This window comes from Pantherophis guttatus, chromosome 7 (assembly GCF_059756535.1).
Source record: "Pantherophis guttatus breed Tessera chromosome 7, ASM5975653v1, whole genome shotgun sequence".
In the NCBI taxonomy this organism is placed as follows: domain Eukaryota; kingdom Metazoa; phylum Chordata; class Lepidosauria; order Squamata; family Colubridae; genus Pantherophis; species Pantherophis guttatus.
This window is the reverse complement of record NC_142069.1, coordinates 42,888,881-42,912,809: the sequence shown is the minus strand read 5'-3', so window position 1 is coordinate 42,912,809 and position 23,929 is coordinate 42,888,881. Positions and strand designations below refer to the sequence as shown.

Sequence of the window (23,929 nt, the reverse complement as noted above, 5' to 3'; positions counted from 1 at the left end):
TCCCCAGATTCCAGGACTGGCCGATGTTCCTCCCAATCCTCCTCACTGTCTGACTCTGCTGCCAGCTCCGTAGGCTGCTGGCGGACCACAACAGGTGCGGGACGTGCCAGGGACCTCGGCTCTGTCGGTTCTGAGCCAGATTAAGTTTTAGCCCCCTCCGCTTAAATGCGGGAATGGCAAAGACCTTGGCTGTCCATTCGAGCCAGCTAGGTGGCTGTGCCAGATGGACTGGGAAGCCAGCCACTAGTTCGCTCTCCTAGCGAACACTACATGAATCCGCTATCTTACTGAGGCTGTTTGAGAATCCAAGGAATTATAGATTGACAGTTGCCTGAAGCCGTTTCACTCAAGCATCTCTGCTGGGCGAAGACTAGGGAGACACATAGGCAAAGGAGGAGTGACCAGAAGATTGACAGACTCAGTCTCCAGGCAGAAAGGCAGAGTTAACCCATTCCTTGGATTCTCTACTCAGCATACTGGAGAATTAGCATTTAAGTAACATATAACCATCTGAAATTAATGGAGTTTCACAGATATGAGGAAGTTTCTCATATTAGATCCCTACATATTTCTCCATGGAGCTCCTGTCCATGTTTAAAATTGTTTGCCTTTGCTATCCTTTAATAAAACTGATAACATCCTTAAAAGAAACATGGTCTGTCCAAAATACAAGTACAGAATTAGGTCGTGAGAGTAGTAAAAAAAAAAAAAAACTATTTAATACCAAATTAGTTAAGAATAGATATGATTTCATCACATTTTCCATGCTAAAGTTTCAAGGAAGGAAAACTGAAGACATGCACCCCCATTTCTCATCAATTCTAGAAATGCTTTCAAGAGATGGGATTTCCCCATGCAATTCCTGTTGTCAACAGATATCAACGTATCTATGTCATATTTTATTTCCCACCCAGGGTGAACAGGAATTATTTACTTGCATAAGATCCTAAATCAGTTTTTCTTCACAACTGTGCTCCAGATTTCCAATCATAATAGAATTAACTTATATTACTAGGGCCTCACATTACTGTAGAACATATGGCATATTTCTAAATGTGCCATAGTTCCAAATTTACAAATGAATTTATCTATATTTTCTACTTGTATCCAAATTAAATGAAACTATAATATGGTATTCATTCACTCCATTACAGCAATAGTTTAGAACACATATGCTAATTGAAGCATGTTAAACCAGTTAAAAAGCTTTATTCTCTTTTGTCAAGCAGCATGAAATAAATACAGATAGTCTTCAACTTACAACTACAATTAGGACTGGAACTAAGCAAAGCGAGTTAGTCACATCCAATTTTATGGGCTTTCTGCCACAGTTGTTATGTGAACTTCATTAAGCAAATCTGCCTTCCCTCATGGCCTTTGGTTGTCATAAACCAGCTGGGAAGATTGCAAATATCAATCATGTGACCCTAAGATGTTCCGTCCAAATTTTGATAATGTGATTGAAGGACACTGTGATAGATCATTGACATAAGTGTGAAGACTGGTTGGAAATTACTTTTTTCAGCACCATCTTAACTTCAAACAGCTGCTAAAATAATGGTCTACCTATATCACCAAAATCAAAGCAAGAAATGAGAGCAGCCCCAATTCCAACTGTTTTAATCAAAATAAATATTATGGGCCTATTTCAAAGTGATAATTGGGAAAAGAAATAATTTAGAATATCTTTATCTGTAAGTTTCAATATTTTCCAATGCAATATTTTCCAATGCTGAACTTTCCAGCTGCTAAAATGCCATCCTTATAAATATGCTTGCTCAAACACTATTCTGACACATGAAGTAGAGAATGAAAAAGAAAACTGCTAGGACCAATTCCTTTTAAGGACAAACAGGTTTATAGCTAACTGTATGAAATATAAGAGGCCAAGGTGCTTAGAAACTTTGTCCTTCTCAAATCCATTATTCTTCTTCATATGGATAGCCAACGCAATACAACATAGAAACTTAAACCTTGTGCAAAGCTATTTCAGACACCACATTCCTTGTCTGTGCAATTAATAGCTTCTTAAATCTTAAATTCTTAAATCTAGTTATAATCAGATTCCATCTACATAAGAATTTATAGCAGTATACAGTATAAGTATACTGCTATAAATGTACAGTATAAGAGAAACAAAGAGCATAAAATTCATTTCTATAATACAAAATTCATCAGATATAGGAAACTATTATATCTGGTTATTCATTGCAAACATAGAAATATAAATTTTATCCTCTATGCTGGAGAGGGGGGGAGATGCTGTATTTCCTTGCTATAAAGACTATAAAGTATAGTATAAACTTTAAAGTATAAATTTTCTACCTGACATACTGCTGGGACTATTTTTGTGTTAACTCTTAACTGGCATTTGCTGTTTTAAAAGTCCACTAGACATTTAGAAAGTTGTATCAAATAAAGATAAACATTCTTACTCTGCTATATCAAGATATCCACAGGAAGCAGCCGCATGTAGAGGTATCCAGCCTTCATTGTCAGGTTGATTAATGCTGGCTCCATTTTCCACAAGAAATTTCACCATATCTATGTTATCATCTATGCAAGCCTATAAACAGAGAAAAATGGTTAAAGTTTATACAAGAGATTTGCCAAATATCACTCTAAAAACAGAGAAAAATGAGTTTTGGCTGTCACCAAAGAAGTGAAACAAGCAGTCCTTTACACATATAGCATATTGATGCATGATGCATGAATTAATCTATGCTTCCTTAATTTGTCCTGATTTTTTTAAAAAGGCATTGCTAGTTCCTGTTCAGTTTGAAACCTGCCACTTATTTTATATATAACTGACTGGTAATTTCTGTGTTAACTCAGTAGCAACTTTAGAAATTTAAAATATCCTGGAAAAAGTCTTCACTTTGTAATATACATGAGAGAGTAAGATTAAATTATCTAAATCCAGACATAAATAAGCTTTATTCAAATAATCTATCCATTATGTCTTCTCCTAATATTCTTCACTCTTTGACAAGTTTGCAAGAAACAAAAACCAGATTCTATAACTATTTTTTATTTATTTATTAAATTCACAAAACCCCATCTCACTATCTAAGTGACCCTGGGAGATTCACAGATTTTAAAAGAAAGACATTCAGGTTTAAACTATCACTGAGTAAGAGAAAGCAACACATACTAAAGGACATCATACCAAATCAGTGGCACCCAAGGAAAATAATAAATCTGTGTTCTGAGTCAATTTTCCTCAGGGAATTTAAATCAAATTTAAATTTTAAAGTGAATAAAAAACTTAACTAGCTTTTAAATTTGAATTAGATAATACAATTTAAGGTATTGTTGTGTCTTGTCTTAAAAATTTCATCTCTGAAAACCTTCTACTTATGCACCAATGTATTCAGAAAATTCTGAAATTCTATTTTACTTTTTTCCCCTTTATTTGTAAAGAAGATCAACAATATGAGTGTTTGGCAAGTACTTCACCCTATTTTCTAAATTGCTCCAAATCTAAAAAGATTACCAGCTTTCAATGGATTTGGCATTTTTGATTTTTTTGTAAAACAAAACTAATAATTTTGTAGATTTCAGCACAGACATTTAAATATTTTAATGTTAGAGGTCTGTGCCCAGACTCTGGTCAACACAATTCTCCAACAATAGCTGCATGTTCCAACTTCTACTACTGTTGGCATTTTCACTGTACTGTGAAATGCACTGATAGACAGATAAACAGGCAAGCAGGCAGACACAGACTTTCCAAAGGAATTCTTTAACATAACAGACTTATGGCTATCAAAATCAATGCCTGCATAATACATAGCTTAAAAACACACTAAATGAAATTATTTGTTCTTTAGCCCTTCAGTTAAAGTATGTATCCAACAATGCTTTATGCTAAACTGTTATCTTCTAATTGTAATGCCTTTAGGACCCCCCATAAATAGCCTAAAATCAATGGCACACAAATAGAACCTATTGCCTCTAGCAATCTCAATGCCTGATTTAGGGAATGAGCAATTCTTTTGAAATAATAACAAAAATTGCTTGTGAAGAAACTCTATACAATTAATTTACTCAGAGAGAAAAAAAGGCATCAATTTTTTTGCAATTATGCACCCAGAGTTCGTTCTGATAGATGGACAACTATTTTAATTTGCTTGATAAATATTTCATGTTTATTGCCGACTTTTGTTAAAATCAATAAGCTACAATTTAAAAATTAAGTCATAAGTGTCATAAGGCTCCTTACCTTTAAACCATCAATTCAAGACTCAAACTAAACTATATTTTTAATAAACATAGATTTGTATTTCACACAACTGACATGTAATTCTTTAGACCAATTTCTCTAATTTTGTTTTCTATTTGTTTGCTTTAAAATATCTTTGTCATCATAGCCCAGAAGCTCAGTATGACAATACCTAGTCTTGCAAATCAAAATATGCAAATCTCATTTCAAACACAACTTTCTGGTTTGTTTGGATAATGAAAAATTATGAAGTAATTCTAATCATATCACAAACATGATTTGTATGATGTTCAAATTAAGCTTAGGCATCAGGTATTCTGTACATGTAGTCCTCAACTTAAAACCATTCACTTAGCGACCGCTTGAAGCTACAAAGGCATTCAGAAAGTGACTTATGATCTTTTTGCACACTTTTCACACTTACAACCATTGCAACATCCCCTGATCATGGATCAAAATTTGGACATATGGCAACTGGCATATATTTATGAGGGTTGCTGTGCCTCAGTGTCATGTGATCACCTTTTGTGACCTTCTGGGAAGCAAAGTGAATGGGGAAGGCCGGCTTAACTTAACAATCATGTTACTAACAACTGCAGTGATTCACTTAACAACTGTGGCAAGAATGGCCATAAAATGGAGGAAAACTTACTTAACAACTGTCTTGCTTAGCAACAGAAATTTTGGGTTCAATTGTGGTTGTAAGTTAAGGACTGCCTGTATGTACAGGTAGAAACAAAACTAGCAACATACTTTTAAAGTGGTTCCAAAAAAATCAAGAGATTACATCTATTTTTATTATTATTATTATTATTATTATTATTATTATTATTATTATTATTATTATTATTATTATTATTATTAGAATTTCTATACCGCCCTTCTCCTTTCGGACTCAGGGCGGTGAACAGCCAAAATAAAAACATTTATACATAAATACGATTAAAAATAGATTTAAAATAATTAAATTTGGCCCATAGTTTAAAATTTATCAATTTAAAATCCATATCAAAATTTAAAACCAACCATAAAATCATAAAATCAAGAGAGACCGGCTAACTGAAAGAGATGAGTTTTTAGGGCCCAACGAAAGGTCCGGAGGTCGGAGATCACTCGTATCTCTGGGGGTAGATTGTTCCAAAGGGTAGGTGCCACCACAGAGAAGGCTCTCCTCCTGGGGGTCGCCAGCCGGCATTGTCTAGCCGACGGCACCCTGAGGAGGCCCTCTCTGTGGGAGCGAACTGGCCGGTGGGAGGCTATTGGTGGCAGAAGGCGGTCCTGTAAGTACCCTGGCCCTAAGCCATGGAGCGCTTTAAAGGTGATCACCAACACCTTGAAGCGCACCCGGAAGTCCACCGGAAGCCAATGCAGCTCGCGCAGGAGAGGAGTCACATGGGAGCGCCCAGTCGCTCCCATAATCCCCCGCGCGGCCGCATTCTGCACCAGTTGGAGCCTCCGGGTGTACCCCAAGGGGAGCCCCATGTAGAGAGCGTTACAATAGTCCAGACGAGAAGTGACGAGTGCTTGAGTGACTGTGCGTAGGGAGTCCCGATCCAGAAAGGGGCGCAACTGGCGTATCAGGCGAACCTGATAAAAAGTCCCCCTGGCCACGGCCGTCATATGCCCTTTTAGAACAAAATACACTATGGTTTTTGCTGTAAGAGGCAGCTGAGTAAATGTCAAAAAAATCCTATTAGAACACTTGAACTTTATATGGGCTTGATCAGAGTCACTTTAATCGATAGCAGGTGTCTACAGACTATTATTTAACATCATTTTGAAAGTGATTGGTTAATTCTGAGTACAACCACATCCCTATTTATAAGAGGGTATGCACTCTTATGCAGCCACGTTATTGTATGTTTTTAATTGTTATTTTACCCTTAAAAGATTTCAGTTTGTTTTTCAGCTGATTTGTACATCTTATATGTTATGTAAAAGGTGGAAAAAATTCTGAATTGATTTATTTTGGTTTGACCTTTTTACATCTCAAACAACTAGCATTTTAATAAGGGTGTGTAGAGTGTGTAAGGTGTGTTTATATTATCCACTGTAAGCAGAATATTAACTTTTTAAAGGAAGACAAATCTCATCTCACATTATATTGTATTTTAAACTAGAATCCTGATTTAAAGCAAATCTTACTAAATTTCTAAATACTGTACATCCCACATTGAGTAATATGTTGAGAGTCTACTTTGTTTAATCAACATTGTTTATTTTAAGTCCTGAAATACTCTGAAAATGAAAATCCTGAAGAGGGGGAGAAGAATTAGAAGGCAGGGGGGTAATATTTTACTAGGCTCACCAAACTTAACTTTCCACTAAGCAATGACTTAGTTCCACATGAATATAAATGGTCATTCAGTTTGCTATTGGCAGGCCAAAATCACAAAGTTGGAGTTGAGATAAATGGATTAAGTCTCCAGGCAAAGTGATGTCATTTTCCAAAACTTGGTGTACTGTGCAGAAACTTTGATACACAACAGTATTATGCATTTAATGTTTATGTGCAATCACAAAATTCTATGTATCTTTATGCCTACATTTTAAATTCTAAACTGCTGGCTGCAGTTCTAATGCAGAAGATTAGAAAACAGATATTATATGGTTAAAGGCAACTGTAATTTCTCCCATTTTGGATGGGTGCCTTCAGTTCACTGCAGTGCAAACTAAGTTGACCATATAAGGCTCTGGGATTCCCATGTAAAACGCTCAAATACATTAACTATATATTTGCTAAAACAAAGTGTGCAGTACGAAAATAATAATATAATTTTAAAATTTCCAATTTAAAGAACTTTTGGAAGTGATCAAAGATGGATAGGGAGCATTAGATTTAAAAGTAGAGGAAGACCCTGTTTCTACATAATACTGTAACAGCAGTACCAGTTTTATCTTATTTTGTGTTCCTTCACTGATGTAGAATTATCTTAATTTAAGGCTTTCTACAGTAAGACTAACTATGAAAGAGAGGTCCATACAGGAAAGGAAAACAGAACTAATCCGCTTAATGCAAAGAACAGGGGACCTGCGGCTCTAAGTCATACAATTTTCCAAACCCTATTACAAGCATTCAATTCAGACCTTGGATAAAAGCTATCTATCTCCCCTAATACCAAATGCCTTAGGAGAAAGAAAGAAAGAAGGAAAGGAGGATTTTAGATAGGGAAAAAATCATAATCCCATCTACTGCTTGCTTCAACCTACATATTAGTTAACAGTTAACAAGTTAAATAGGTACAGAAAAATAGAAAAATTGTCTATCACTGACTGTTATTGAATCCTTATATACACTCTCTCAGAAGTTTCTTAAATTGAGACAGGAAATTTTAAAGTTGCAATAATTGAGAAAGTATAAGCCCTTTATATAATGTTCAAAAATTCTGAAAAGCACTAAGTAAATAGAAACTTCTTTCAAAAAAAATTGCCTTGAACTTTAGAATCCTATATTCTTACTAAACATAATCATAACAAAAGTAAGTCTCATGTCACTTAACAGATGACATGCATATTAGGCCTGTGCAGTACATCACTTCTATTTGTGGAACTTCTACAGTTGAATTGAAAGAGCAATTCAATTTAATGCTTGACTCAAAAAAGTGAGGCACTCCACCTCCAACACCACCAATCAAAGTACTGATGCAGGTCACTTCTCTTCAGCGGCTTCTTAACTGGATGTGCTGTTAGCTTCTGCAAACATGAATATATGAGAAAAAAATTGGTAAAAACTTGGAAATAGCTGCTTGAATATGTTTGGCTACACCAAGCTATTGGCAAGTATCAGATACTTCGACATTTTATGGAACAACCTCAAAAGACACTGAGATCAAGGTTTCAATCAAATATTCCCCCAAGACTGCACTCAATTTGTATTTATGTCATATACTCCATTCGATTAAATGAAAATCCATTGGGATCCCCCCCATCCCAATCATCTTAGTTGTGGTTAAGTCTTTTGTAGCCATGATGACAAAGAGTATTGTTCTTCAACAGTTAATAATCACAGAAGCTTTACAGAATGCTATCCCACTTCTTGCTTTATTTGATAGTGTGCACGTTTTAGATTCCATACCAATAGTGTAATCGTGACAGCTTTATGCAGATAGTTTTATATATCAAATAGCAAGTTGTGGTTGCAAATGGCCTATATAGTTTGGAATCTGAAGCTGTTGTCAATGTTGTCTTAGAATTTAAGTTGATATTTTGTCAAAATGACCCCATGTTCATCATGTTAATACAAATGATAAAACACACTTAACAGTGCAAGACACTTTAAAAAATCGGATCAGAAGTCAAAAATCCTATGCAAGACTCCACTAGGTTCACAAAGATTACTGTGTGTGAACCAGGAAATATAAAGATTCTATTTTTCAATCCCAAAAGATAAAAGTCTTCAGTGTTGGCAAATGCAATGGTACATAATGTAGCACAGAAGTATTCAGCGATATAACACTGAATCCACCTATGTGGATACAGAACTATGGATTCTGTAACAACTGTTTATCCAGTTTATTTCATATTCTATCTCTAGAGCTTTTAGATATTTTTATAACATTTTATATTTTCTGGGTCATGGGCAGTATGAGAGAAAATATCGATGGTATCACAAAATGCCAGCAATTTATAAAAACTGCCATGAAGACATGATTGTCACAAATAAGTTATAATTATGCTAAAAGTCTAGAAACCAGAAATAAAAGGCTAAAGGAGGGGTATAAAACCCACAAATCAAACTGACCCTTTGAACTCAGTTTTCGCTTTTATTCAGAATAAATTTTACAAACATCTCTCTTTTCCAATAATAAAAATGCACACTAAGCACATATGTCCAGCTATTTTCTTAAACAAAACTTTTTACACACAGTACCATAAGTATTCCTCTCACATCAAGAATGTAGCAATAGCACATAGTTTTAGGTACCACTCCATAATGTTTTACAGGACCCTCTGAACAGTTAGAATGTCAGCATATTGCCCCCAACAATCTGTGTCCTCATTTTATTGACCCTGGAAGGATGGATTGAATTGAATCAACCTTGAGGCAGTCAGGATTGAACTGGCTGTGGGCAGAGTCAGCCTGCAATACTGCATTCTAACCACTGAGCCATCAGTGGGGGGAAAAGAGACCTGTCTTTTTTTTCCCTATTACTAGTATTAGGCATAGGCAAAATGATTTACCTCTTATATCTCCATTCCTGCAGCTATAAATATTTTAAAAGAAAGGATCAGTTTTTTGTCATATTTGTTTGTCATATTTGCCTTATTTGTTAGGGGCATATAAATCCAGAGATATTCAAATATTCAAAGAATGAATGCAGCCTGCTAAAGTCTAGTACTAAAGGCACTAGACTTTACAGTTTACAGGGATCAAAGAGGTGCCCTTTGGACTACCATCCTAGGAAAAGCCTCATTGGATTAAAGAGCTACAAACACATAGACACATGCTTCATTTTCATACACCTGATCTGAAGCAATGCATAGACTTATTCTACTTCCAAAAGATTTTTTTATAATGAAATTAAAATTAAGAATCTGACTTGTCAAAAAGTAGCATGAAATCATTCATTCATTTATTCAGCAATCAAATTTATATGGCTACTATCTCATAAAGTGATTCTGGGTAGCATATAACAATTGGATTAAACAATAAATATATGAAACCAATCATTGAAAAGTCATAATTAAAAATATAATCATCAGATATAGAATGGAATAAATGAAATACTATGATAGTACCATCTTATAATTAATTCTAAATAACTCTAAATGTTGAATATAATGAATATTATCAATAAAATTGTTTTCAGCTCCATTAGTGAATTTATTTAGATCAGGCCTGTCAAACCGCAGGCCGGATGCATGACGCACAGGCCACACCCATTCCAGCTCCGCAAAAGCAAAAAAATGTCACAATATGTGACGCAATCAAGTTTGATACCCGTAATTTAGATCAATGCTTTTTTAAAAAAATGCTAATTCCAAAAATTTATAAGTATTTATTGGAATTTGATTTGGCAGAAGAATTAGTAAAGGGACAAATGATAGCATGGGCAAGAAACATCGGACATAACATAGAACTGGAGGACTGGGAAAAATGTGGAAAAATAATTATATTATGACAAAATCAGTGGTCTATAAAGAGAACCAGTATAAAATGTGGTATAGATGATATCTGGCCCCTTTGAGGTTAGCGAAAATGTATTTGAACTTAAGTCCAACTTGCTGGAAATGCAAGCAGGCACAGGGCACTTTTTTCCATGATTGGTGGCTTTGCCCAAAAATTAGGAAGTATTGGGGAAAAATAAGGATTTGGCTAATAGAAATAACATCAGAAAAAATAGAACTTAAACCAGAAATTTTTTTATTAGGGATGATTAAAGAAAATTATAAGAAAGAAATAAAGTATTTAATACTACATATAGCCACTGCAGCCAGATTGGCACTAGCTCAATTTTGGAAAACTGATCAACTGCCAACAGATCAACTAATAATTCAAAAAATCTATAACTGTGTAGAAATGGATGAATTAACATTCGAATTGAAAGATAAGGCAGATTCAAAATATTGTACAGTATGGAATAGATGGTATAATTGGATAACTAGGAGAAATGAGGGTAAATGCAAAATTCTGAATGATAACAATTTTTTTTTAAAAAAACGCACCGTCAATAAGATAACGGATATGTGACTAGTCACTTTTTCTTTTTATGTAGTGTTGTTTATATTGATATAGATGTTTTGTATACACATGGTGTATTATTTTGCTTTTATGTTTAATAAAGTTTGTTTTTTAAAATTAAAAAAAAGTTCCAGTGTCACTATTACTTTGTTAAAGTCCTGTTGTGATCGGAGATCACCAGGTGGTGCCTTGTCCTGCATCTCCTGAAGCCATATCAGAGCAGCTCTGCTGAAAAATGAGGCAGTTGTGGTAGTTTTGACTGCCCATGCTGCTGCTTGGTGAACCTTATGAAGGGTCTGCTCCGCCTTCTTGTCCTCTCTTTTCAAGCTCTCCTCTGCCTCATTGGCTAGGATGGTTGAGAATGTTGAGGCAGCCACTGGGCCATCAATTGTTGGAGGTTGTAGAGACTGCAAATTCCGGCTCCACGTTATACATCTTTTCGTTCCCACTTGGCATTGGGAAAATCACTGGTTGGACCATTTGCCCATGCACCACCTCTCTGAACAGATCAGGAGAAGGAACAGTCTCGCATTCCACCATTGGGCTTGCAAAAAGCCTATCCTTTGGATCTGTCATGGATGGTTTTACCCTAGATGCCATCGGGTCAGTGCCCATGCCAGTTATTGCCTTGACCTTGCTTAGCAACAGCTTAAAGACTTGTTCGAAACAGACCATTAAATGCTGTGGCATCTTCCACAGTTTCCTCTTCATCAGAGAATTCTGTCTCCTTTTGTTCCTCCTTTCCTGAAATTTAAGCTTCACTAGGAGTGGATGAGATGCAGGAGTTAAATCTTTGTAACACCAGGCCCCCTTTTTGCCTCCCTGCTGGCAAGGGGTGATCCTGTTCTGATATTCTCTTGTTTATATGGCTAGTCTGATCCTCCTGCTCAGACATGACCTGCGTTAAAGCCTCTGATATTAGATCTTATATTAGATTAGATCTGTTATCTTATTCATAAGTGCAGGAGATCTAGCTCCTGCAGTTGTGGGAGTGTATGTTGCCTCTGGTGCCAGTCTCATCCTCTTTGGATGAGGTTGCCACTGATTTCCAAAGTCCTGAAACTTTCCTTGCAATCCAAGCAATGATTCATCCTCTCCCAAACAAAGGATTGTTTGGTTTGATTGCTCACCAGCTCCCTCTGGTGTTGCCGTTCTGGGATTAATGCCTTGCTGCTCCATCTCTATTGGCTGAAATACTGAAGAGCGGGAAATCCCATTTCGCTCCACCTCCTTTTCAGCTCTTGCAAAACTTTTCTCAATGGCTTTATGCCTCCTCAAAGCCTCTTTTTCCTCAGCTTTGGAGTACTTACTGGAAAACAGAGGTTTTCCTCTTATCTCTAGTGTAGCTACTTTTGCAGCCGCTCTGGGCCCTTCTGAGCTCATTTCTTGGACTGGGCTTAGAACAGGGAATCCTTGCTCCTCCCCACTTACCCCTGTGTTGTGGCCCATCAGCGGCTGGTGCAGCTGGTGGCTGATTCCGACAGCGAGGAGGCTGGTGTGGTGCTGCGCCAGCAGCCTGTGCAGCTGGCACTTGAGTTGGACAATGAGGAGGCTGGAGAAGATCTGGTGCCAGGGGTGGGGATTCAGCCAGGGCCTTCAGAACCTCCAGAAGCTCCCTTAAGTGAAGAGGACGAAGAGAAGGAGCCTCTTCTTGATGCACAGGCACGCAGATCTGCCAAAAATGCAGGAGTGGCTCCTCACAGGAGGAGGTCTCCTTGAGAGTAAGGCTTAGGGCTAATTGGCCACTCCCTTAGCCTATTTAAGGAGGAATGCCGACTGAAGCAATTTGCAGGGAACAACTCCGTTCACATACCTTTGTGTCTTGTCTTGCTTATCATATCAGCTTCCTACAAATTGCCTCTGGTCATTCTGCCAACCACAGTAAGCTTTCAGTATTATTCTTTGAATTCTTGGCGGCTGTTAATGCAGTTAATTAACAGCCATTGTTGTAAAAAACTGGTTTATTTAGTAAACTAAGGTTTGAACGGACTTTGTGTGTGCTGCATTCTTTGGGGTCCGTAGCTGGGGCAGAACACCCTGTCTCAGAGTAATCCTCCATGTTTGTCCCCTTTGTTCCTGAGAGACAAGCAGATTCACCCACGCAGGAGCTTTGCTGCACCATCCTTGTTTCTATGGCTGTTAACAAATGTACTCAGCCTAAACTGAGCAGTGACTCTACGTCCTTTATTATTCAAATGATGTCCTGGGGCCTCAGATTTTCAGTTTAAAGCTGTAGTAGACAGAGAGCTGATGCTTTTAAGGGATCGCTGCTGGACAGCTCCCCCACCCCCATGGCTGCAGAGACAACCCGGTCTTTTTACTCACAGTTCTGCTACCATTAATTTTGCTTCTATTAGTTGGATCCTGGTCTAAAACGTTTTTTACCTCTGAAGCACCTCTCCTTGCTGCTTCTTGCATGAAAGCTGAGTCAAAAAACTGGGGAGGAGCAGTAGAAGGAGGTGGGACTAAAGAAATGATTGACTCAGCTTCAAGCAAGGAAGTAGAGGAACAACCCATGAATTGTATTATCCAATCAGCACGAGGGAAAATAATAGTTTCTCAGGAAATGGCTCCATCTCTTTAGCTGCTCTACTCCTATTACAGGGTCTCATATTATTTCATGAATTACTATGTAAAATCATAATTATTATGCTTGAGGTTTGCAAAAAAAAAACCCTTTCTTAAAGGAGTTTAATTACGATCCCCACCCCAACTGCAAAAAATGCAACACTGGATTAGAAAGTATATGAATGTCACAGGTCAGAAATTATAAATTTCTGATATAAATTTCTAGTACTGGAAAAGATGAAAAAGACGTGAAAGCTGAGTGCTCACACAATCAAGTAAGAATTCATTTTTGATTTTATATGTTTAGAACTCATTTTGCCTATCAAACTTCATTTTTACATGTCTACAGTGCTTCCAATGGTACAATGTGCATTTTAATAATCTTTCTTTCCTTCCTTCCTTCCAAATAATCTCTACACCTTACGCATTTTAAAAAATAAGAAACAGCTGGGAACTGTTCTTCCAGTGTATAAAACAAACCCATATGTAAGTTTGGCTAGAAATGAACATACTAATTAACTAGCCAAAAGTTTAGTTGATGAGCTTATTTAAAAAGTGCTTATTCATAAATTTTGAATATCAAATACTTATTAGAATTTAGACAGACTTCTATAAAACAATTCCAAGTTAAATATATCTTATCTCTAAATTGGTAAAGTACTAAGTATCTGTTAGTGAAACTATGTCGTTTAAAAAAAAAAAAAAATCCCAAAAGGTGACAATGGCAAACCACTTCCACATCACTGCCAAAAAGCCTAAATGGATATGTCCATAAACCATCCGGTTGAAGATGACTTGGAGTCATTATCATTTCATGTCTTTAATATAAACAAGATAAAGACAATCAAATGGATATTAAATTACCATTACATTTAAATTAGTTACATCCCTTCAGAATAAAACTATCTTATTCTGAGAACTATAATTGCAACAATATGTGTGGCATCACTGAGAAAGCCTGGACTAGTCAGGTTGTATCAGACAATTTACACTAGAAGCATACTATAAATATATACTGTAGTTTGAAGCACTTGTAAATCAGCATTCCTTAGTTTGCGTGCCCTCTAGAAGTGTTGGATTGTAATTCCAATCATCCTCCACCATGTGCTTGAGAATCTATCTCTTAATTGATAAAATGGCTGGAGTGAATGTACTGTATCATAGTAGCCTCATTACTATCCAAATATAGTCTTAAGAATTTATAATAAGTCTTGACATCTTCAGCATGCCATGTAATATTTTTTTAAAAATAAGAGAAGAGCTCCCAATGACTTAAAGGTCAGGGAAACTTAGGATAGATCCTCCCAAGTTGACCAGGCTGTTGTAGTGGTAGGAAGTCTGGCTTGCAAGAGTCTGTTAATATAGCCTTAGAAATTAGCTCATCTAGTCGTATTTCCTATCTGGTTTACCAGGGATGGCTGGACAACCAGAGAAGCAAATCCATTTGTAAGCAGTGTTTAAAGCACTGGACATTATCTAAGAATCCCTACAAAGTTAATTACATGAGAAACTGCCTTTTATATCTTAGTTTCATCACTGTAGGTAATCCTCAACTTGTGACCATTGAATGTTACAACAGATCTCGAAAAGGGGACTTATGAGACAGATTTGAAGTTCTCATGTCCAGGGACCAACCATATTGCATTTATGACCATTTGCAGCATGTTGTAAGCAGATGGATGCAGTTTTCAGCAAAAAAACTCCCATAGCGAACAATGAGTTTACTTAATGATCATCGCCTTCACTTAATGATTTCTATAAAATCATTGTAAAATTGGGCATGATTAGGGTTAGGGTCACATAGTCACACATTTTACAAATGTCACAACTTACTACCAAAATGGCGAGCTCACTTACAGTAGTAAGTCAAGGACAACTTGTTTCTCAACCTTGGAACACCCTTCCAGGAAAGACAGCATCACAGATGGTAAAGACTGTTTGGCTAGATAAGTCAGCATGATGAACATTTAATTGGTTGTTTATGGCATGCTTAATTTATAGGTGGTTGTCTTAAAGACTAGCTGAGTTTCTGAATTAATTTGCCCACATCTGAGAATGTATGCTGAAGACATTTTCAGAAAATGTATTTAATACTGCATATATCAGAATTAAGAATCCAAACGCATTAAGTTTCTTTGACAATTGACTCAGTATTTATTTTATATAAATTGCTTCATTTATTCCAATATTCAATAAAATAAATGATTTCTTTATGACTGGACTGATGTTCAAAAACAAATAATTACTTGCAGCAAGACTGATGATCAGGTCCTCATCTTGTTATTCTGACACATATTGAAGCAACTACTAAATGAGGTATTTTAGAGTTCTTTTCAGTGACTGATCCTTTAAAATATGGATTTCACCTGTTTAAAAAACTTCAATAATGTATAAGGATTAAAAGTCTATTATAAATTCCAATTGAAATTATTGACTGGACAAATGAAAGGCAATGGCATCTCAATTTTTACTTTACCATCATAAATATTGAGCTACATTGTTGATGTTAGATGACAGAGCAGTATTTTGTTTTTCATCACCAGTAAAATTTTAACCAAATATTAGCGCCTGATTTTACACTATTTTACGTAGCATTAAATAACACAAAAATGGAAAGAACATTGAATAATATGAATACTAAAAAGATAAGAATAAGATACATTTTCAGGTATAAATAAAGTCTATACTCTCAGACAGAATTTTTTTTTTGTTCGCCACCTTGAATGATAAGATCACTTTAGCAGCCTGCATGCTAGGGTTAAAACTACTACTACAAAAGTAATACCAAATTCACTGGAGAGGGAAATCAGCTCAAAATACATTTTAACAATCAAAAACAGCCGTAAAACCCAATCCCAGGGCTTGCCTGTAAAGCCAAATTTTTACATCTCGATGAAAGCTCCAAAAAGACACAACCATATGAACCTCAAGGCAACATGGTTCCAAATAGAAGGCACAGCTACAGAAATGGACTTCATGGATAAGACCTAAAGCAGACCAACTCTTCTAGACTTTATTGGACAAGCAGGAATAACATGAAAACAGACATTATCTTACCTGAATGTCCCTTCTATGCACACTGCTGGAGAATCCAAAGCGTGGGTTATTCAATATCTATTACCCAGAGACTGAGTGAGTGTTTCTTTAAATTTCTTCGGCCACGCCTCCTGCGCTCGGCTGAGCCTCAGTTTTGTTCATGAAGGCAGATCATGGAGAACGTGCAGAAAAAGGCCATCCGGAAAGGAGAAAAAGCCTGACCTGGTAGGGTTGGCTTCTCCAGCAGCGCACATAGAAGGAATGTTCAGGTAAGACAACGTCCGTTCTCCAGTGCGCTGCTTGGAGAATCCAAAGCGTGGGATATACCCAAGCAAGTTCTAAAAAGGGAGAGAAGCAGGCGGGGTGGCCTCCTGGGTGGTCGAAGCAGAGCGGACCGCTTACAGCACACATCGTCCGAAGGATGCCTCAGCCGAGGCAAAGGAGTCGACCTTGCAATGGTGGATGAACGGTGTCAATGAAGTCCAGATGGCCACCCTGCAAATGTCAGTCACAGAAGCTTGGGTGCCCCATGCTGCTGTGGTAGAAGCACTCCTCATCGAGTGGGGTCAAATTCATCCTGGTAGGGGTTTGTTCTTAAGGGCATAAACCTTGCAAATACACGCCTTTAGCCAGTGGCCGATTGTAGAGGAAGAAACTTTCCTGCCCATTGATGCAGGGAGGAAGGAGACAAAGAGCGCCTCAGATTTTCGAAAAGGCGCAGTCCGTTTAATGTACTTGCGGAGGGCCCTCCTAATGTCCAAGATATGTCATTGGGCTTCCAGATGATGCCTCGGGCCTGGGCAGAAATCAGGTAACACCAGTTCCTGGGCGCACTGATAGAAGGTGTTGACTTTGGGCAGAAAGGAGGGATCCATCTGCAGGACAACTCTGTTCGAATGGAAGATACAGAGATCGTCTCTGACAGACAGGGCGGCAATCTCAGAAATGCGTTGTGCAGAGGTGATCGCCACCAGAAAGGTGACTTTGAGTGTCAAGAGGCGAAGGCTGATGGCCCCCAACGGTTCAAAGAGGGGGGAACATGAGTGCTTGAAGGACTAGGGAAAGGTCCCTTGTCAGGTAGCGATGGACAACAGGACACAGGTTGGCTGCCGCTTTCAGGAAGCCTCGAATCTTCGAGTCTTGGGAGAGGGGATGATCGTCATCATCGGACAGGACAGTGTTCAAGGCCACAACCTGCCTGCGAAGCGTGTTCGGAGCGAGACCCTTGTCCAAACCGTCTTGAAGAAATTCGAGCACCTCAGACACAGAAGCCGAAATTGGGTCGATGTGCGCTCTAGAACACCAGAAACAGAACAACCTCCAGGTGGCGTTATAGATCCGGTTCATAGAGGCGTGTCTGGAAGCTTCAATCGTGGATATCACCCAGCCCGAGAGATTGTCCTTCCTTAGGAGGATCCTCTCAAATGCCAGACAATCAACTGGAACCACTGAGGCTCTGGATGCAGTATGACCCCCTGGCTAAGAGAAATCCTGTCCCGTGGAATCCTCCAGGGATGTGCAACAGACAGATTCACCAGATCCACATACCAGGGTCACCACGGCCAATGGGGGGCGACCAGCAGGACATCCGCTCTCTCCGCCAAGATCTTGTGAATCGGGATGAGCGGAAGAGGCAAAAAGGCATAGAACAGCCCCGGAGGCCAGGGGCTGCGGAGAGCATTGACCCCTTCTGCTTCCGGGCATGGGAACTGGGAAAGGAAGAGAGGCAGTTGAGTGTTGTTGGGGTGCGCAAAAAGATCGAGAATCGGATGTCCGAAGCAGTGAGACAGTTCGCCGAAGAGGGCAGGATGGAGATGCCATTCTGATTGATCTATTCGGGTTCTGCTCAGCCAATCGGCCCTGGACATTGGTTGATCCGGAGACGTGTTGTGCCGTGAGAGAGATTATGTGTCTCTCCGCCCAGGTTAGTAGCTTCGCTGACTTGTTCATAAGTGGTTTGGACCGAGTGCCCCCTTCGCGGTTCACATGTGCTTTTGTGGTCACGTTGTCTGTCAGGACAACCACTTGGTGGCTTGCCACGGCGGACTGGAAGTGATGCAAGGTGGATTGCCCGCAGGTCCAGCCAATTGATATTGTTCTGGAGATCTGCTGGAGACCAATGACCTTGAGCTACGCGGGAGAGAAGATGTGAGCCCCAACCCAACAAGCTCGCATCTGTTGTCATGGTGATACGTTGTGGTTCTTGGAAAATGCATCCCTTCCTTAAGACCGCCGAGGTCCACCAGCAGAATGACAGGCGGACCACCGCCAGAAGCTGTACCTGGGTTCTGGAGTTGCTGCGACCTGACCTTTTCCAGAGCTTATCACGGCTCCCAGATGGAGAATGCGAGTGGTGGATCGCAGATGTCCAGGTTCAGGGAAAACCTGTGTTGTTGAATGGTTTGACACACCGTTGCAAGGTCCCGCGTAGCTTGCATCTGGTATGGCCCGGTATTGAAAATGCCAATTGGCATTCGTGAAACGCAGGAACCTTCGATGGGATGTCCGAATTGAGACGTGAAGGTAGGGCTCCTTGAGGTCTACTGAAGTCATCAAGTCCGCCTCCCCTATGCAACCCAAGATTGACTTGAAGGATTGCATCTTGAACAGGTGGTACAAAATAAACTTGTTTAGTTCCTTGAGATCCAAGATCCCTCCTCAACCTCCGGAACTTTTAGAAACAAGGAAAAAGATTGAATAGAAACCGGTCTCACGGTCTCTGCTCTATGGCACAGATTTCTAGGAGATGCTATATCTCTGCATCCATCAATTGTCTTTTGGTCGGGTTCGCCAACACTGGGCATGGGATGAAGCGGTTGGGGGAGCTGGAGCAGAATTCTAAAGTAAGGCCCAGCCACACCATTTGGAGAACCCAGGCGCCTGTCATTGATAGTTCCCATTGGCGTCTGAAATGATGGAGACAGCCGCCAATGGGAAAGGTAGGTTGGCAGTCATTTGCCTCGCCTGAAGGGCCAATTGCCCGTCCCTCTAAACGGCCGCTTGGCCGGAGGTTGGTGTCTGCTGCGATCTCTAAAGGCGGACCTGACAGAAGAGTGGTCGAAGCTCTGGGAGTAAGGGCTGTTAGTGTAGGACCCACTGGGTCTGGTCTCAGTCCGAAAGGACTGCCATGGAGCGTACGGTGAATAACAGCGATCAGCCCGCCTGTAGGAGGAGGGCATGATCTTGCGTTTATCCTTGTCCTCAATCAATATTGGTTCCAGAGCCTCCCCAAAAAGGCGGGATCCCTTGTAGGGCACTGATGCAAGCTTCCACTTAGATTTCATATCTGCCCTCCAATGCCGTAACCAAGGAGGCGTCGAGATGCCACAGTGGAGACTAGGGCATGAGAAGCGAATTTCGTGGTGTTCAAGGAAGTGTCTGCGGAATATTCTGTGGCTGCCACCAGTTTATTGATGTCCTGGTGGAGCCTCGTGTCCTCAGATGGCAGCCATTCCTGAAGCTGGTACAGACAGATCAGCAACGCTCGATTAAAGAAGGATGCCATGTAGCGGCTTTGATGGCCCAGGCAGCTGCTAGCTGAGTTTTGTGGAAGGCGAGTTCCATTGGATAGGACAGTGGAGGAGGTCAAGTTGGCCACTGGCGCATCTACCGAGGGAAACTGAAGCAAATCCTGAAGACAAGAAGCTGAACAGTAGTTTTTTATCAAGGTGCCGCTAGAGAACCAAGTTGGTTCCAAGGCCATTGAACTATCTCCATGAAAAGTTGTGGACAAGGAATAAATTTTGTTCCGCATTGGGAAATGTGAACAGCGCGTCATGCAGATGAGAGGCGCCCTGTTGGTCAAGTCGACGTTCTGATGCAGCCAACTGAGTTGTTACAATGGCCTTATGCAATAAAGATTTAAAGAGAGGGCCGAAAAAGACCCATAAATGTTGGCCTATCCGGTAACATCCCCTCGTCTTTGAAGAATTCCATGTCTCTGTGGTCCTCATGATCTAGCAAGGAATCCTCACTGTGGACTGAATCCTGCAGAGAGAAACCATCCGGGTCAATGTTGACATGGAAGGCAACTGCACCCCCTGGTGAACTCCAGCCGCCAGCATTCTGGAGACTGTCTCAGAAATAAGAGTCTGAATGTCACACGACAGACCCGGTTGCTGTCCCTCCCCAGAGCGGAGCCCCGGGTCTGTGGGGGTAAAGGTCACCTCAGGGGCAGAATGTTGCATTGAAAGTTGGCCTTGAATGTCAACCCCGGCCGCGCAGGCAAGGAGACCGGATGCCCACGCAAACCCCCACTGTCGGGTCGTTGAAAGGGAGCAACAGTGGAGGGCATACTCTGGGACCCTGTAGAACTGGCAGAGGACCAATATTAGGCTCAGGAACAGGAGGTTCAAGTGTAGAGGACTGTTGATGTCCAGAAGGCCAGGCCTTCTGTTGCGCCAAGGCAAATTGTCGTTCTAAGGCCTTATGCCTTCTACTAGCGTCCTTGTCATCTGCAGACAACACTTAGAGCCTCGGGAAGATGAAGGCTGGACCACGGTTGAAGCATGCCTGGTGCGCTTCTTGGCCCCTTTGCGCGCAGACTTTGCGTGAGTTTGGGCCTTTGGAGGGGCTATAAGCCTGTTCAACGTCCGAAGAAAGGTCAGAATCAACCAAAATAAGGTCTGTCCTCCAAAAAAAACAGAGAGGAAACAGCTGGAACTAACTCGAAATGCTGAAGTAATTCAAAAAAAAATTTTTTATTCGGGGGGCGCGAGTCAGGTGGTAGGATTGTGCTCGCAGCGCTGCCCCAGCTTGCCCCAACACAGACCTTGGCAGTAACTCTGGTGCACAAACAGCAAAGCATCCACAGACTGCTCAAAGAGCTAAAGCAGAATTGACAGATTCTGAGGCAAAAGCACTGGAACAGTCACTGTTCACAAGGCGCAGGGGAAAATGACTCTCCCCTCATGCACCACTTCGCAAGTAGCTCCCAAGGAGTGCACAAGAACGATCCCATTCTTCCATGCTGCTGCAGCTCAAATTGCAAGCAAAACATTAGGCGAGAGTTTTCAAACCGTCCCTCAGCACTGCCATGGCTGTCAGTTTGCAAGAAAATGGTGCAAAAACGGAAAACCGCTCTCCAGTGCCTCCACAGTCCTTGACAGCAAACCTAATTGCGCAAACACTAAAAAGTGCTCCAAACGCAGCAAAGCAATGAAGAATCAACAGAGTATGCCACGACGTACCGAGCAGTGACTCTGGAGCTGCCTGTGAACACATGTGGAGTTGAAATGGCAGTGGTGGTTGTGCCGGCAAGCTGGGGAACCAGCACACACACTAGCGGCAGTCACAACACATGGAGATGTCCTGGAGAGACAACACTGCAGAGAGAATCCTGAGCAGTGGCAGGAGCCCCAGGAGCGACTCACCACCGTCAGCAGCTGAGAAGGAAAAGATCGCATGCAGGAGATACAGTTCAAGAACTCCTCAATACACAAAGAACGTTGCAGTTCCAGCCAAAGAGAAAAGGTGAAGAATCCAAATCGTGGGTCAAGAAATGTCCATTAATTGTCCAGAGCGATAAATAAGCAGTCTCTCTAGCTCGACTGAGTGAATAAAACTGAGGCTCAGCCGAGTGAGGGAGGTGTGGCTGAAGAAATTTAAAGAAACACTCACTCAGTCTCTGGCTAATAGACATTGAATAACCCACGCTTTGGATTCTCCAAGCAGCGCTCTGGAGAATAGGTAAGTCTTATAGGTAAACAGAATCCTTATTTTCACATGTTAGCAAAATAATTCTTAGGATCATCCAGTGTAGAGTCCTGAATGGAGAAAGAGATACCAAATGTTCATGCTGGTTTAGAACATGAACATAAAGACATTATTGTCGATGCCTGCTGGATAATTAAGGAAATCAAAGAATATAAAAAAGAAGTCACAATGTGCTTCATAGATTATAGAAAGGCTTTAGATTATGTTGATCATGTCAAGCTGTGGAGGGAAGTCAGAAAAAGTGAATCCCAGAACATTTAATTGCCTGCATGAGAAACTTACATGTCAGCCTATACAAATCAGGAAGCAACTGTATGGACCAAACATGATAAAATCGACTGACTCCAGGCTGGCAAAAGAGTGCCATTCCATTACTTGTAAAAGTGAAGAAAGTTTTAACTTTGCACTAATCAAAACTATATTCTTTATTTTCATTTTATTTATCTAAAACATTTGTGTAGCTACCCATCTTTAACCAAATCTGGACATCTCTCTTTACAGTATTGCCCCCGTTTCGACTTACAGTTTATAAAAATAATTCTTTCATGCTATATTTTCAATCTATATTTTATTATTCAATTGCATCTAACCTCCTTGAACATTTATGTCATTGTTCTTTCAGAAGATAAAAGCTCAACTCATTATGATTATTTGTAGTTTTCTTGGCAGCAATATAGAAGTGGTTTGCCACTGCCTTCTTCCTTTCAGATGATGGGTATTTAAAGCATCAGTTGTAACCCAAGGATATTTATGAGCCACAATTTTATAGCAACTGGATACTGATCCAAAGTATGATTATGAACATTTTTTCACAAGACAGAATAAAAATCATGAAGTGAAAAGAGAAACTGAAATAAAAGTTTTGTCAACTAGTATACCAAAGATACAAGCTGAGCACATTGTGCTTAACCATAATTTTGTGAGAATGGTTTTGACTCATATTTCCCATTAAACCATAATTTACAATTTATCAGCAATGTCTGCAACTAATAATAAAAAAGGATTTATGTTTTTTCACTGCAGTTACTGCCTTAAAGTCCTCTATAGTGCAGCATGAGAAATTGTAAACTGCTCAGAGTCATTGATTGAGATAGGCAGTTATAGAAATTGAATAACTATCAGACAGCACACTGCCAAAATCATATATGCCCATCAGAAGTCATCTATAGAAGACTATTACAGATCCCGCTTCTTGTGAGGTTGATGGAACATTCTTAATGGAGACACTGAGGGAAAGCTGAGGATGAATTGATTAAAAGATTATATCAGGCCAGGCTTTCAGAGCTCTGGGAAAAAGTCCCTCAAAAAGACTCTGCCTTAATTAATTCACAATAACTGCAGCTGGGAAATTTCTATTTAGTTTCCAAGATTCTGTATGAACTCTAGACTTGCATTCAGTAAAATATTCTAGTGGAATACTTGTCGTTCTTGTTTCATTAGTCTGCCAGCTATCTGGGGCATGAACGCCCCTATTTTATGGAACATCCTTCTTCGGGATATACTGAAGCTCCTTACTCTATAGATTTTCTGAAAACAGGTCAAAGTATCATTTGTCTTAGGTTAAATGAATGTTCCCTTATAATTATTATTATTTGTTATTTGCTTTTAATATATGGAATGCTGATGCACTTTGCCAAGTTAGAATTGAGACAGACTATAATTATTATTAAAATAAATTATTATAAGAATGGAGCCATATTAAT

At 39.7% G+C, this 23,929-nt stretch overlaps 1 protein-coding gene across 4 annotated transcripts in view; it reads right to left on the bottom strand.

Annotated features, from left to right (window-relative positions):
• Nucleotides 1–23,929, bottom strand: part of PPP1R12A (protein phosphatase 1 regulatory subunit 12A) — a 128,074-nt gene that overhangs the window by 80,401 nt on the left and 23,744 nt on the right. For all 4 annotated transcript variants that reach the window (XM_034402748.3, XM_034402749.3, XM_034402750.3 and 1 more), the window contains exon 2: nucleotides 2,436–2,566. In XM_034402748.3, the coding sequence (XP_034258639.1) occupies nucleotides 2,436–2,566 (131 nt within the window). The remainder of the gene's footprint in view (nucleotides 1–2,435; nucleotides 2,567–23,929) is intronic.